This window comes from Ammospiza nelsoni, chromosome 5, assembly GCF_027579445.1.
Source record: "Ammospiza nelsoni isolate bAmmNel1 chromosome 5, bAmmNel1.pri, whole genome shotgun sequence".
In the NCBI taxonomy this organism is placed as follows: domain Eukaryota; kingdom Metazoa; phylum Chordata; class Aves; order Passeriformes; family Passerellidae; genus Ammospiza; species Ammospiza nelsoni.
This window is the reverse complement of record NC_080637.1, coordinates 58,086,078-58,102,298: the sequence shown is the minus strand read 5'-3', so window position 1 is coordinate 58,102,298 and position 16,221 is coordinate 58,086,078. Positions and strand designations below refer to the sequence as shown.

Sequence of the window (16,221 nt, the reverse complement as noted above, 5' to 3'; positions counted from 1 at the left end):
TCCCCCTGTTTAGGGTGAATTCCCCGGGTTTGGGATTAACCCCCGGGTTTAGGGTGAATTCCCCGGGTTTGGGATTAACTCCCCGTGTTTAGGGTGAATTCCCCGGGTTTGGGATTAACCCCCGGGTTTAGGGTGAATTCCCCGGGTTTGGGATTAACTCCCCGTGTTTAGGGTGAATTCCCCGGGTTTGGGATTAACCCCCGGGTTTAGGGTGAATTCCCCGGTTTCGGTGACCCCCGGCCGCAGGAAGCGCTCCCCTGGCCCCGCCCCTTCCGCCGTTCTGACCAATGGGCGCCGGGCGGGGCCGCCTGTCATGGCCGCCCCCGCGCTGCGGCCCTGAGCGCCCCGAGTCCGCCGGAGCCGCCGAGGCCGCGCCCGCGCCGCCGCCGCCATGGGCACCGTGCACGCCCGGGTGAGCGCCGGGGCCCTGGGGGTCGGCCGGGGCGGGACCCGCCGGGGGTGGGACCCGGGCAGCCGCCCCGGAGCCGCCCGAAGGTCGCAGGGCCCCGCGCTTCCCGCCGCGACCTTCGGGCCGGGCACGGCGCGGGCGGGAGCGGGGCTGGGGCTGCGAGCGGGGGCCGTGTCCCGCCTCAGCCGCTCCGCGCCTCCGAGCCCGCCGGTTGTGGCACAGTCGGGGCAGAAAGAAGGGGTCGGAGTCTGTGCCAGTGCCCAGAGGCGCCTTCCCTTCCCTGCTCATTTCTGGGGATTTTATAGAATCAGTGATACTGACGGCTTGGGAGCGACCTCTATGGTCGTGTGGTGACACGTCCCCGCTGCCATGGGCAGGGACACCTTCCACTGTCTCAGGCTGCTCCAAGCCCCATCCAACCTGGCCTTCCATGTAAGGAGCAGCCACAGCTTCTCTGGCCAGCCTGTGCCAGGGCCTCACCACCCTCCCAAAGGAGATAAATTTCTTACTACTTTTCTCCCTATAGAATACCTGGGTGTTTTCCCGGTCTTTCCTGAGGCATTCGCAAAGCTGACCTCCCCAGGGGGTGGGCTGGCAGGAACGAGGCTGGGGAAATGAAAAGAGAATAAAAACGACCAAAACCAAACAAAACCCCAAACCAAGCAGCTGACAAAACACAGTGCAAAGAGAAGCGCCCTTGGTGAGACTTGGAGGCTGGAGCCTTGCATTGCTTGGAGAGGGCTGAGGGGCTCATGCCTGAAATCATCGTGAATATATGCACAAATCTCCAAATCCATCTACCAGTGCTTAAAGAAGAAACACAGAGGTCTAAGTGGTCAGTTTTAAGGCTGAAGAACAGCTGCAGAGAGCTGCCTCCAATTAAGGCTCTAGAGTATGTAAATACCATGACTAATGTAATTTCTGTTTCAAGATTTTTTGCTTGCATTCTGTGTTTTGTGTCCATCTATCGTGTGAACTGCTAGATAATATTATGTGGATACAAAGTGTTTCACACTTGTCTGAAATTTGTGGCAGTAGTAGAAGCTTCTGTCTTCCTTTGACTGGATTTTGATATGCAACAGCAGTTTACTATTCAGGAAAGCAGCTATTCTGATAAGTCCTCTTTTAGGACTCTTTCAGGTATAATAAATAAAGCCATGCTGTGTTTCATTAAAGTGTTTGGCTCTGGTGGTCAGAACCCGAGGTTCTTGAGCTGTATTTGAAAAGAATAAGGCTAAAAATAAAAGAAATACTGAAATATAAAGGCAAATAAATACATGCAAAGCAAACTAACATTCTGAGAACACCCTTTTTATTTTATTGTTTGACATTCCTAGTCTTCTGCCTCCTAAAACCCAAACTAGAGAAGTGACAGCATGAGCTTTTAGGGTTTTTTTAAGAATTTGGAATTAGTTTTTTTTCAGAAATCATTCAATGTGGAAGCTATTTAGCTTTCATTAAAAATTTCAGCAAGCAGGTAGGTGTCATGTGTTTTGGTAAATTCCTTTCATTTTAGTTCTCTTTTGCTTTTTTCCCTTAGGATTGGATGAGCTCACTGTTGAGAACCACGGGTATTTCTCTTTACAAAAGGCACCAATCACAAATCTGTGTACCCTATTAAATGCTGTTTTCTCTTATGCTTTCAGAGTTTGGAGCCTCTTCCAATGGCTGGGCCAGACTTTGGTTCCTTGGGAGAGGAAGCTGAACTGGTTGAAGTTGAACCTGAGAGCAAGCAGGAAATTCTTGAAAACAAAGATGTAAGTGCCTGAGCAACATCTTGAATTTTTTGGAGAGCAGTTTTTTCAGCAATTGGCAGTAATAGAAGGTTGCTGTTATTTTGCTGTTGTATTATACATAATACACAGAGTCATACAAATATTTCTGATCGAGTTATAATATGCATAGCCTCTTTTACAAACTCTGGTATAGAATTGTTTAGGTTGGAAAAGACCTCTAAGATCACAGAGTCTTAACTGTTAACCCAGCACTAAACCATGTCCCAAGTGCCACATCCTCTTGGTTTTTAATCTTCCCAGGGGCAGTGTCTGCCCTGGGCAGCCTGTTCCAATCCTTGACAACTATTTGAAGCAGATTTTTTTTGACATTTACCCCTAAAATGATAATTCACTGAAAAGATTGGAAAAATAAGGGAAATACCATCACTGGACTCCGTTTGTACTGGGTAGTGTGGAAGGTGCTGTGATTTTTACAGTAAAATTGTCTCAGGTGATTATGTATCAAAATGAAAGTATAATACCTCATAGTGGGAGTGATTTTCAGCTGCATTTCAAACTGCACTGCTTCTGTGGTAGTGATGGTTTTAACAGAGTTTAAATATTTTTGGCTTGTACACTTGCTTGATTTTCTTCTTTTAATTCTTTGTTTATGTATAGCTGATAAAAGAAGTAGCAAATAACTACAACTAACTACATAATTCTGGCTTATGTACTTATTACTTGTGTGATTTCTGCAGTTGCTTCTTTGTCCAAACAACATTTATGACCACAACCCCAGCAGCTGCAGTCCATCAGTGTTTCTTCTGCTACATCCAGTGTTAACTTTGGTGTCAGAAATCTCTTTTCTTTTGTTTTTCTGCTATGGGAACAATGTCCCAGAATCTCAGAAAGCAGTCATTTCTGATGATGTAGGTTAGCAGGAATTAGCCCTAGGAATCATCAGGGTTTCTCACAATAATTTTTGTGCATTAGTGACCTTGATCCTCGTTATTAGATGCAAATCCAGTACTTGTGTGTAAAGATTTGTTGTGTTTAGGTGGTGGTTCAGCATGTGCACTTCGAAGGACTTGGAAGGACCAAAGATGACATCATCATGTATGAAATCTGTGATGTTTTCAAGGCAAAAAATCTCATTGATGTAAGTGCTGCAACAAATAGACTTGCTGTTTAGACATTAATTTAAATTTTTTCTCTCTTTTTCCTGCTTTGGGCAACTCCCTTCAGACATGGGGCACCTCTGTCAAGAACAGGGGCCCCCTAAATAAGTTGTAGCTACTGGAACCTATTTGAGTAACTGTTCTAACTATTAAAGTAATTAGGAAGCAAACTAACAAAAAGTATGAAGGTGTTGAGCCAGATGCTCTAGATTTAAATTATTTCTGCAGATGCAAGTGTTAAAGTGGTTGTGTTCTGTTCTGAAGATGCACATCTGTGAATATTTTACAACTTAGCTGCATTTTAACTAATTTATCCTCATTATTTTTTGTTAACCTGAAAGACTCGAAGGGACCAAATTATCTTGAAAGCCCCTTCCATCCCAAATATCCTCTGATTCTGTGACTGAGCAACTTTTCTCATGCTGTAGGTGATGAGGAAATCACATGAAGCTCGTGAGAAGTTGCTTCGTCTTGGAATCTTTAGACAGGTGGATGTTCTGATTGATACCTGCCAAGGTGTGTATTCCCTCACTTATCCTCACCTTTATTCTCTTATGTTCATAACTGTAATATATATTTCCCTGTGTAATAGGTTGGGTGTTTTTTGTGTGTATAACTTAGTCTTGTATACCTTCGTATGTATTTTAGAAGAATAGGTGGGTGTGCTGTGGGTACAAATGTATCAACATCAGTTATCCCTATGAAGGAAATCTATTTGCATGTGTTTGAATATATGTGTATGTCAATGAGTGAATTTTCAGCACTTACAATGATTACAGTAAGCTTTTCTTAATCCACAGTTTCAAGGAGCATGTGAGGGAAAGCTTGAAAATGTGTCCTGTACTTGAATTGCACATCACATGCACATGAAATTATTAAAGTCAGTAATCCTATGATTGAGTCAAATTCTGCACTCACATCCAATTATGCCTTAACTCAGTTTTCAAATAATTCAAGTAACCTTCTGTCTGCAATTTTTAAAATATCTCTTTAGAGATAACATGCACTTCATTTATTTCTTTAGGAGATGATGCCCTTCCAAATGGTTTGGATGTGACCTTTGAGGTAACCGAACTGAGAAGGTTAACTGGGAGCTATAACACCATGGTTGGCAACAATGAAGGCAGCATGGTATGGATTATTTCAGATTATTACTAATGCCTTTTGATATTCCTCTTACCTTCAGTTTCAAGCCTAGCTAGGAATTTGGTGATCCAGTCTTGATCCAGCCTTACTAAGACTTTGTCAGGCCTTTGTGCCAGGCTTTCATTCAGCAAGAGCCTATTTTGAGCTGGGGGACAATGCTGTAGATTCCAGCTCAGCATGTTAGTTTTTTAATTCTTGAAACTTCTTGAATCATTTCTTGCTACTTTTAAGATGTTTCATCTCCTGGAGAGATTAGCAAGGAATTTGCCATTTTGTTTCTATGAGATATACTTGAAGTATTTTTCTTCTCAGTCAAAATGCTTTATATTTAACCTAGAAATTTTTCTTGTTTTTTTCTTTTAGTGTGGTATCAATTATTCTGGGCTGTAGGTTTTCATGAATTCTACAAACTTTGGAACTTGTTTTCATATGACTCAATTAAGGATGCATCAGATTAAAGTCTTGTATGAACAATATTTGCCAATTGCCCCAGGAAGCACCAGCTGTACTGCTGGTCTGTGAATGTGCTTTTACCAGAGGTGCTGCTGTGAGCAGGTTGTGCTTTCAGGTGCTCATCCTTCACCCTTTTTGCCTTCTCACTGCACAGAGCAGCTGTGCCTGGGGCTGGTGGATAACCCAGATCAAGGGGCTCATCCTTTTCCTCTTAGGGATATTTTTAACCTGAGTATGATCCCACATGACTCAGGTGATGGTGTTTTGCATGTGCAAGGAGAGTTGGAACTGGGTGAGTTGAGAGCTGCTTATGCAGCTCCACTGCCAGGAGCCAAGTTCATGGTGTTGTGGCCTGAAGGAAACCAGCAGGGAATCCTACCTGTTGCTTCCAGTGCTGCTCAGAACTGACTGAAAGCTGCTTGGGTTTCTCTTTTTGTGCTCAGCTTCCTCTTCTGTTTGATTTTAATTTATCACAGAGAAGTAAAACTTGTGAATGCTCTAAAAGCATGATTTGTATACACTGATATTGGCAACCCAGATTATGTTTCCTTAACAGTTGAATAGATTTATTTATTCTAATCCCATAAATTCAGCTGAAGTTTATACATCTAGTACTTCATACTAAAAGCCTTTTCCTTTTTATGGCATAATAACCATCATTACAAAGCTCAGGTTACTGGTTTGCTTCCAACAGCTGTCAGACAAGGCAGTCAGGATTTGGGAGTTTTTTAGTATTCTTTTCCAATAGAACACACAACAATAGTACAGTGGTAGTGTCTGTGTTGGTAGGAAAGCTGCTCCATCTTTTCTGTCAGAGGGCCAAGAGCTGGCTGAAGGATGCAAGGAATTTGTGTCAGAATTGGCAAAACTGTTTCAGTAGTTTCAGGAGAATTATAGAATTGTGTTGTGCCACCAGGTCCAGTTGCAAAAGGATCCTGGGGCTCAAAACAAAACTACAGGGAAGTGGCTCCATAGTGATAATTTTCCCGTGCTTTGGTTCTGATGAACCCTCCCTGACATGGGTTTCTCCTGAGGATCACTGGGAGGGTCTGCAGTTGCAGGGCAGCTGCTTGTTGTGCCAAAGATTTGTTCTCCGGGGCTTTGAGACAGGCTTGGAGATTTTGCTGGAAGTAATACCAGTACTGATGTCTCAGTGAGAGTGCAGATTAAGTAAGCAGCTACTAAACAGCAATAAAAGTTGGATGTTTAATTGTAATTTGCACTGTTGGCTTTTGCTGCCAGTGCAGAGAGAAAACTAACAGAAAAAAACCACACTCAGTTATGTGTATTTTTAAATATCTTAATTCCTAATTCTCATGATGTCCCTGTCTTCAGCATATGATTTAGATGCAAGGCAGCAGACAATATAAAATGTTATGGTGTGTGGAGGTTTTTGTTTGTTTGTCTAGTGTTTTGGGGTTTTTTTAATTTATTTTCTGTAGGTACTTGGGCTGAAGTTCCCAAATCTCCTTGGACGTGCAGAAAAGGTGACCTTCCAGTTCTCCTATGGAACAAAAGAGACTTCATATGGCCTGTCCTTCTTCAAACCACGGCCTGGAAACTTTGAAAAAAAGTAGGGGATGTGGTTTTTGCTACTTCTTTTTTTAGTGTAGGAATGTAAAGCAATTAAAAGATCTTTCCTCGAGTAAGACTTATATCTATTCTTTTCTGAGTGTCTGGTAATGATGTAGCAGAGCTAGTTTCTTAAATTTTTGTAGTTGCTCAGAGCTGTACCTTAAATAGTTTCCCTTTCAAACCTGCCAGTAATGTTGTGTTTCAGTTTTTCAGCTAATGTATACAAAGTAACTGGACAGTTCCCTTGGAGCTCTCTTCGAGAAACAGACAGAGGAATATCAACAGAATATAATGTGAGTGTAGCACAAGTGTAACACATGCTTCATTTAGATTTCAGTTGGGCTCTTGGAAATACTTGTTTTACTTTTTGAATAATTGAATCACTCATGCACAGGGCTGACTTGTCTTTATTTGAAAGAGGTCAGTGATTTGAAAAGGACAGAGGTTGTGCATCTTGGATTTTTTGTTACAATTCATTCTCTTTTTGGCCATATAAAAATGCCAGTATGTTTTTCTTCAATTTTTTTAAAATTATCATTTCAGAAAGGTAGCTGACTGCCTAGTTTACTGTATCAGCCCAATTCAAGGTATTTTTCTTTGGAATGGATTCATTAGTGTGCATCTGACTCTCTTTGCTGGAGCAGAATTAGCATAACTCAAATGGAAAAGGGTTTCTCTCTGTTTCAAGAAGTTTGGGAAGAATTTTAGACTCAAATATAAAAAATATTTATTTTAATTTTGTAACAATTGTTTTAATGACTTTCTCAATCCTTTATTGTAGTTTCCCATCTGGAAGACCAATCACACAGTGAAGTGGGAAGTTGTGTGGAGAGAGCTTGGCTGCCTTGCTAGAACAGCATCCTTTTCTGTTCGAGAGGAAAGTGGGCACTCTCTAAAATCTTCTCTCTCTGTAAGGCTTTTTCATTATAGTATTTTAAAAACACATAACTTTGAGTCATCTCATACTTAGGAGTGATACCAAAGGAGCTTTTTGTCTTTGGAGTGAATGTATTTTCCTTCAGACATCTTTTGCTGTGTCTGGTCATTGGCATGGAGAATCCAGGAGGCCCAAAGGGAAAACAGGGAATTAAGAGAATTATAGTTGACTGTTAGGCTTTGGCTTGTTCTCCCTCTGTCTCACCTGCCATTTCTTTTTGCAGAATTGCTTTGTTGTGTAGCAGACAGGAAGAGTAAATTTCCTCATCCTCAGCCTTTTGTAAACATTCTCCCTGATGCCAGCTTCTGGTCACTTGCCATCTTTCACTTACAGCTTACAAACTGTAGGAGATAAACTCTTTGCAGATTGGTGGGTTGCAGTTGGGCTGCTGCTCTGTTTCTGGTGTGTGCCATGGCAGAAAATACAAATGTGTGCATTTCATGTGGCCTGTAAATGTCAAACAAAGCCAGTCTACAGGGATATTGTTCCCAAATCCATGTAGCTGTACTAATCTTAGCTGGAGCTGTGCTTGTCTTCCACTGTTTGCACAGTTTTGGAAGGAAAATAATGGTGTTGCTCTGAGGCATTCAACAGATATGAGAACCTAACCCCAATTTTTTTTCTTCTTTTCAGCATGCCATGGTAATTGATTCCCGGAACTCCACAATCTTGCCAAAACGAGGTGCTTTGCTGAAAATTAATCAGGTAGCTTTAAATCACTTGTGCTATTATTGGGGTTTATCTGTGTGTTCAAATAAGTCTTAATTTATCTAATTAATGTTCATGTTCAAAAGTCTAAAGTTAGAAATTAATCTAAAATTGACTAGGGGACAATGCAGACTACTAATTACCTTTTCTGTTTACCCAGTGTGCCTTTTAAAATCATGAAAGTATTTTTATGGTGGAAAATTTTCATTTGTATGCCATTAGTCAAAGAGCACAGCCTCTCCATCAGCCTTAAATTATTTATTAGCTGAGAGACACTACCCCTGACAGTATTTGCACTACACTTTCAGTGGGTTATAATTAGCCCTTCTTTTTTTTAACACTGTCATGCAGAGACTGCCAGGCTGCAGTCCTGTTGCTCCTTACATAATTTCTGAGAGTTAAAAATGAAAGACTGGGTAAAAACTTTCCAAGGCATATGCATGTAACATTTTGGCTGAGAAAATGCTTTTCCCTCTTGTTACAGTCAGAGCCTTTCTAAAAGTAGGCTTTTCTGCTGTGTGGGTAATACTTCAGAAGCATTAATTTCTCTAGTGCTTTAGAGGCAGATTTAAAATGCCGCTGGAACTAAAAGTAAGCAGCAATGGACTGTTGTGAGTGAGAAAAGTGGTTGTAATTCAGGGTTTAGGTACTGTGTAATTTGTTAGATTCTGCCTCTTAACACTGAGTTAGTTCAGTCACTTAATGAGAGCTGAACATAACAAATTGTATCATGCCTTCTTCAGCAGATGAAATCTTCTCAGATCTAGGAAAATACAGTCTTGATTTTGGATGCTGCATTTTCTAGCTCCATTCTGTCTTGCCTTCATTTAAAAAATGGCTTGGAAAGCAATAGTTTGGTTTAATATTTGGAACAGAAAAAAATGCAGCTGATTTTTCTGAGGCTCAGAGGTTCATGCATGGCTCAGTCCAAAAATCAGCAGCCTCACCATGCCAGTGTTTCTGTATTTCTTGTAAAGAAAAATACTTCCTGTGCTGATGCAGACATGCTGGGCTTTTAGAGGAAAGAAACATATATCTGTTGCAACTTCCATAAATTTATGTCTTTGCAGGAGTTGGCTGGCTATACAGGTGGAGATGTGAGCTTTCTGAAAGAGGACTTTGAATTTCAGTTGAATAAGCAACTTCTCTGGGATTCGGTAAACTTTTTAAAGATATTTGAGTAATTGACCTGAGGTTTTTCTGGAGCTATTAAACCTGTGTCTTACGATTATTTTCTGCTATGGATTAGGAAAAAGATTGTGAAAAATGGCTGGAGTAGATAACTTGATTCTGTTTTCTGGAAAATGGACTATCTGTATTTTTAACTTTATGTTCCTGCTCTGCACAATCACTTGAATACTGAATCACTTGAAAAGTGGGAATTTTGGAGAGAACTTGTTTCACAGTTAACCTTAAGAATGTTTTTCCTTCCAGAAGTGATGTTGGTTGTGTCTGTTCTTTGCGGTCTTCCTTAGAAGGGATTTTTCAAAGATCTTGGAAGTTTTTGAAAAACTTAGAAGTTTTAAACCTTCATGAATATTCTGTATAATCTTGGTTTAATTTCCTTTTTAATTGAAATGTTGAATATATAACTGTTCATCTTGGTGTGATAGCATGTAATTGTTTCTTGTGTATAAGATTATTGGGAAAAAATTGGAAGGCTGATTTCAACAGCATTGATTTAGTATTAGGTGGAAGTAGGATTTTGAATTGAAATGCTGAAAAACTGTAATAAGAATTTCAACATATCCCGGGAGTATTTCTAACTGAATTTAGAAAGAAGTTTTTTATCACATGGAGATAGTGCAGTAAATTCTTCTCAGAGCTGAATGGGGAATTAAACAGCAACTTCCATCATGAAGATTTTAAAGTCAGGGGTTACAATAATTTCTATCCCAAAGGTACTGACAATAGATGTCACTGTTTATCAGTGACACCTAGCACACAGGCAGCAAGGAAATTATTAAATATGTTTATTTCAGTGACTTGAATTGCAAAAATTACTTTTTATAGATAAAGAATAACTCTGTAGTTTATTTGATGTCATTATAGTGAGTCGCAGAAGGTGGTTTCATGTAATTATAAGGGTAATTTACAGACAAGTTATAATTGTACATTTTTGGCAGCTGCTTGTTGGACTCAGTCTCCTGTGAGTTTAAATTGCCAGGAATAATTGATGGCAGCAGTGTTGTCTTAATTCAGGACATGAAAATTCTCAAGACAAGAGGTTGACAATGAGGTTCTCAAGACAATGAGGTTGAGTGCTCCCTTAAGGTGTTGTGGAAGTAGCATTTGGTTCAATTGTGCTATATTAACATTTTCAAGGCACAACACTGCATAAAAGAAAGAGGGCAGCAGCCATCAAGAATTTCTTGAAAATCCTGTTGCAAATCTGACATACAGGCTGTGATGTCCAAAGGATGTGAGCAGCTGTAACTCTGGGAGACTGATGGGAGCTCTGCCAGAGGAATAGGTACTAATAAGCAACTTGTTTTTCTCTCCAAAGGTTGTTTCAGCATCATTATGGGGTGGAATGCTGGTACCTATTGGAGACAAGCCATCCAGTATAGCTGACAGGCAAGTTTTTTAAATGTTTGGGGTTTTTTCCCCAGTCAACAGAGGTGTTGTATATAGAAAACTCTGCACAAGAGAAAAACAGTAGTAGTTTTGAGGAGAATAAAATGTTTGCAGTTAGCTGTAATTGCATGTTCCTACTCAAGCCATTTTCATATTGGGCTGGTAAAAATTTATAAATGGCTGTGTAGTAGCTCTGCCTGCCCATATTTCTGGTTGCAAAATGGTATTTACCACCTGCAAAATTCTGTAACAAGCATAGGTTTATTCAGACACAAAGCCATATTTTGACTCTGTTCACTCTGTAGCAAATTTTGCCTTCTGATGCTGGTGTTTAAAGATCACATTACTAAAGCTGTTGCAAAGTCACCTTTAGGTGAAGCATTAAAGTAAATTTATCTCTATTCACTAGGTTTTACCTTGGTGGACCAACAAGTGTGCGTGGATTCAGTATGTACAGCATTGGACCCCAGAGTGAAGGTCTGACACTTCTAAGTCCCCCTTCTCTGAACAATAGTGTAAATATTAGTGTGTCACAGAGAATCCTTAAACTTTGTATAGCCTGAAAATAGTTACACTCATTCTCTACTTTTGAGAAGTGTTATGGCTTCTCAAATATCAAAATATCAATATATCAAAATATGTTGTTTACAGATCAGTTCTCAATGGGATAAAGCCAGGTAGTTCTTAGTTAAGCTGTGATTAATTACTAATGTTATCAACCATGTGTGCGTTCAAACTTGCACACTTCCAGTGTGTCATTTTAATTAGTAAGCAACCTTCAAGCTGGAAAAGTTCCCAAAACATGGTTATAGCAACAGTTTGTTTGATACAGCTTATGTTCAGGTAGCTTAGGGAGAAAGATAATCTGCTCAGCAGAGGTGTTTGGAGGGCCAGGAGCTTCCTCAGTTTTTTTCCTTACTCTGCTGTTATCAGTGGATTCAATATCCAGTCTATTTTGAAATTAATAGTTCAGTTGTATCAATTGCCCATTTTTATTACAAAGGGAAGTATTGCAAAGGTGGCCAGGACATAATTCTGATGAACTGTCATGCCTCAGGCTGTTCTGGTGAGGGAAGGAAGAAAAATGTACTTCCCTTGGAAGGTTTAAAGAAATGTGGAAGTTCTAATTTTTCAAACTAATAGTGGTGAGTTTGGAGTGAGTTGGAAGCAAATGGGAAGAGTTGTAAAGGGTAGAAGTGGAATATAAACTCATGGAACGTAAAACAACTTATGGATGATTTTTTGTGCCTTTAACAAGTGATTCTTTTAATATGTTCCACAGTAAATTAAAATTAAAATGTTTATTCCAACATTTTTTCCAAGCAGGCGATTATTTGGGAGGAGAAGCCTACTGGGCTGGAGGGTTGCATCTCTACACCCCTCTCCCTTTCCGGCCTGGCCGTGGAGGGTTTGGAGACCTTTTCCGAACACATTTCTTCCTTAATGCTGGAAATCTCTGCAATCTCAACTATGGTAAGACTCAACAGAATAAAAACCCCCTCTTCTCTTTACATAAGAGCAAAAAGGAGAGTTCTGTGTCTGTTCACTCAGAGGCACTTTGTTTACTGCATATATTTTGGTGTTTGTCTAAAACCTGCTGCTTTTAACTAATATATTTGACAGATTGCCAGTAGTTTATTTAGCTGTCTCCATAATTTCCAGCAAAACTTGTAGGAAAGAGAGCCAGGAGGGTAATGGTACTGTCTACGAACAGGTGATGTTTGCAGACCAGTGTGTAACTAACACTTGCTATCTTACACCATTCTGAAGGGAGAATGAAAGATGATGTTTTAGTGGGGTTCTGGTGTTTACTGGGATGAACTAAAGAAAAAGTGGTAGCATTAGAAGAGGGTGTGGTAGCTGATGGGACTCTTTTATCTCCCATCCCTAACTCTATTCAGGATACATTTCAGTGTATTAATGTATGACTTTTCAATATGATTTCATTCAGTTTTAGAATATAGTGGTATTTGATGTCTGCCTCATTTGATGTAAGAAAGGTGACATCCATACAGGAGGGAGATAATTCAATCAACTTAAAAATAGTAGAGACCCACTGAATCATAGAATACGGTCCCAGAATGGTTTGGGTTAAAAGGGACCTTAAAGCTCATCTTGTTCTTCTGCCTGCCCTGGGCAGGGGCACCTTCCACTATCCCAGGTTCCTGCAAGCCACATCCAGCCAGGCCTTGCACAGTTCTAGGGATGGGGCAGCCACAGCTTCTCTGGGCAACCTGTGCAGAGCCTCAGCACCCTCACAGGGAACAATTTCTGTCTCATATCCAATCTAACCCTTCTCTCTGTCAGTGTGAAGCCATTCCCCCTTATTCTGTCACTCCAGGCTCTTGTCACTTGGTCTCTCTCTATTTTTCCTATGGGTTCCCTTCAGGTACTGAAAGGGAGCAGTAAAGACATTGAAGTCTTTAATACTCATTTCCTCCTTCTTGCTAGTAGATGCCCTATAGTGGGACATGGAGAGCAGCCAACAATCCAACTGAAATCACAGTATTTTAATTCTAGTTCTGCTCTCTTGCTGTGCTGCTCATCTGTTGGTGTTTGACTGCAGGTGACGGTCCCAGGGCACACCTGCAGAGGCTGGCAGAGTGCATCCGCTGGTCCTACGGCTTGGGAATAGTGCTGCGCCTGGGAAACATCGCCAGGCTCGAGCTCAACTACTGCTTCCCCATGGGAGTACAGCCTGGAGACAGGTTGGTTTGCTACACCAGCTTCTGCAGAGGCTCCTGCACTCCAGTCTGCTTTCTGAGAGAGAGTTGTGATTCGTGGGTTTGTTTAGTCCATACCAACAGAGACATCTTGCTGCTTTCCCAGCCTGTTTTATTCACCTTGGTTGCACAGTTGGGTGAAGACTTCACTTCCCAAGTGCCACAGTTCATTTATCTTGAGAGCAGCTGTTGATATGTGCAAATAGCTGTGCAGCAGCTTCATTTCTTGTGGGGAAGTGATCACTCAAACAGCTTGTGGGGTGTTCTTAAGCCTTCTAAACCCAAGTGATTGGATAAATACCTCATTTGCTGTCTTTAATAAATACCTAGTTTAGCGTCTTTGCTTGAAAAATGAAAACAAGTTTATAAAGAGGAAAGAAGAACAAATTCATTTGTTAGCAACCAATTATCCTGCATCAAGCAAATATTATAATGTTGTCATCTTACTGCAGAAGTTCCATACTGTTTTCTCCTATCACCAAAGTTTCATACTGTCTTGGTGTTTTCTCATGGGGTTCTCCTCTGAGCACTGACTCTTCACAAAGCAGCCAACTGATTCCAGTTCCCGTCTCAACCAGCCACCCCACTCTTTTATAGCACTCTTCTTCTCATTGGTTACAGCTGTGGCCTGTTAAAGTCAAGCCTGTTCCTAATCTTTAATAATTAACCCAGCTGCAACTCCTTAGGGGTAAGATTACTTTCTACTCTGTAGGGGGATAGAATATAAGTAAATAAAGTTAATATAGAAAGTAATCTTACCCCCTAAAGAGTTGCTGTGAGGTAATTATTAAAGATTAGGAGCAGGCTTGATTTTAACAGGCCCCACCTGTAGCCAATCAGAAAAGTGTTATAAAAGAATGGATTGGTTGGTTGAGGGGAACTGGAGTCAGTTGGCTGTTGTGAGGACAAGGAAGAGTCAGTGCCTAGAGGAGGTGCCTACGAGAAACATCAAGGACTTATGAAACTCTAGCAATATGGAACCCTTGCAATGTAATGATAATAGAACTCTTGCAATAAATGACAACACTACTCTATCTTTATTTTATTTTCTTATATTCTATCCCCCTACATTATAATATGCAATAAAAAGCTTCAGGAGGCCTGTTCTTGTTTGTGAATATTGTGTGAGATAACCAGTCTTTCATACAGGAGGATTGTTTCTGTGGGCAATGTGAATATATAATAGCAATTTCAAAATTATAGGCTTTATTTGGAAATGTAAATGCTCCATATGGATGGCAGAGTGTCAAAGCATTTATTTTAAAAAACTAATGTTAGCTAAAACCTTTGGAATTTGGGGATAGGGAGAATTGATTTTCATTTCATTTCATTAGTGATTTATGGATCGCTTACATTGTTTATTGTTTGTTTCTTTTCAGGATATGTGATGGTGTTCAGTTTGGAGCAGGAATAAGATTTCTATAATACAGAGATATTTTACATCACGGAATGAAATTGTAATTTGGAGATGAAATCAAGACTATAACATAATTCAAAATGGTCCTTTTTCCTTGAAATGCAGATATATAGCTGAGTGATTTACCTCTTGGACTCCACAAGAAACTACATTAAATAATTATGCTCTAAAGGTTCATTGTACCTCTGATTCTTATCAAAGATGGGAGAGTGTTTGTAGGATTCTATCTTGCAGCTTTTAGTTGTTGGTTTTTACTTGAAGTATTAGAGTTGTGTCAGATATTGGTTCTTGGATGTGGTTCATATCATTAGAGTTCTATTGGTCTGCACAGCTTTCCTTCCTCCAACCACAAGTCCTTGAAAAAGCTGTTACAAGTCAAAAATGATACCATTTTAATGGTTCTAAATGAATCACAATGTTCTGATTTGAATATATTTCAGTTGTAATTCACCTCTGTTTAAATTTCTAAAATCTGAATTGCATACTGTAAAAATTCAAGTCATCTGTCTAGCATAGTAAATACTAAAATGATGATTTTGAAAGGTTCAGGGCTCTGAACTTTGAGTGTTTTAATGCTCTCAGCAAAGCTGTTGATTTGTCTTGCAAAAGCAGCTTTTTGTAGCAGTTGCAAAAAGTGACTCCAGACATACAAACATGTGGAACTGCCTGGTTTCTCTGTGTCTTGCTCCTGACTTGTTGAGATGCTAATTTCATCTCCAAGTCACCTCTGACTTTATCACTTGGGGTATAATTCAGTTTATAAGAATGAACTTATTCACTACTTTGGTCCTAACATCTTTGGAGGTAGTTGCATACTGATTTTTTTTATGAGCATCAACCCTGTGTGGTCATGCTGAGAGAATATGAACTTGGAGTGCCCTTTCCCTGTATCACTTTTTGTTGTTGTCAAGTGTTGTCAGGTTTAAAATCACAATACAAAGAAGATTCTGGGGGAGCAGAACAGAAATACATGAGCTGTTAAACTCCTGATTTCTTTTGTGCTCAGCTAAAGACAGCTTTGGATATGCTGGTGCTCTCCTTGACTTTGCTGAATATGTCAGGACTGCCATGAAAGCTCATTCCAAATCAAGTCAGCACTCAAACTCTACCATTTTAAAGAGAACATAGTTTTATACATTGGTTTAGCATTGGTATGTATTGCTGTGGGTGTAATACACTAACTAAATCTGGTTTAGTTGATAATTCTCTAAAATATGAAGGCTACAAACTGGACTGTCTGGATTTGCAGAGCTCTGCTTGATTAAACATCCTTCCCCTCTTAAAAAGTAGCAGCACCAGGCTTACAGATATTGAAAATGGTGTGAATGACAGAAGTCAGCTGTTTCAAATAGCAAAATTTGATATAAAAAACTTTTTCAGTGT

General features: G+C 40.1%; 1 protein-coding gene across 2 annotated transcripts; it reads left to right on the top strand.

Annotated features, from left to right (window-relative positions):
* Positions 1 to 269: 269 nt before the first annotated feature.
* Positions 270 to 15,009, top strand: SAMM50 (SAMM50 sorting and assembly machinery component). Of its 2 annotated transcripts, none has more exons than XM_059472128.1 (15): positions 270 to 412; positions 2,056 to 2,166; positions 3,182 to 3,283; positions 3,731 to 3,818; positions 4,327 to 4,433; positions 6,344 to 6,474; positions 6,682 to 6,769; positions 7,258 to 7,386; positions 8,047 to 8,118; positions 9,192 to 9,278; positions 10,628 to 10,698; positions 11,108 to 11,175; positions 12,025 to 12,171; positions 13,265 to 13,406; positions 14,801 to 15,009. In XM_059472128.1, exons 1-15 carry the CDS (start codon positions 392 to 394, stop codon positions 14,844 to 14,846), a joined length of 1,410 nt encoding a protein of 469 aa, XP_059328111.1. In that variant the 5' UTR covers positions 270 to 391; the 3' UTR covers positions 14,847 to 15,009. The 2 variants fall into 2 exon arrangements, with proteins under 2 accessions (XP_059328111.1, XP_059328109.1); XM_059472126.1 differs by having other exon boundaries at positions 12,022 to 12,171.
* Positions 15,010 to 16,221: the final 1,212 nt, after the last annotated feature.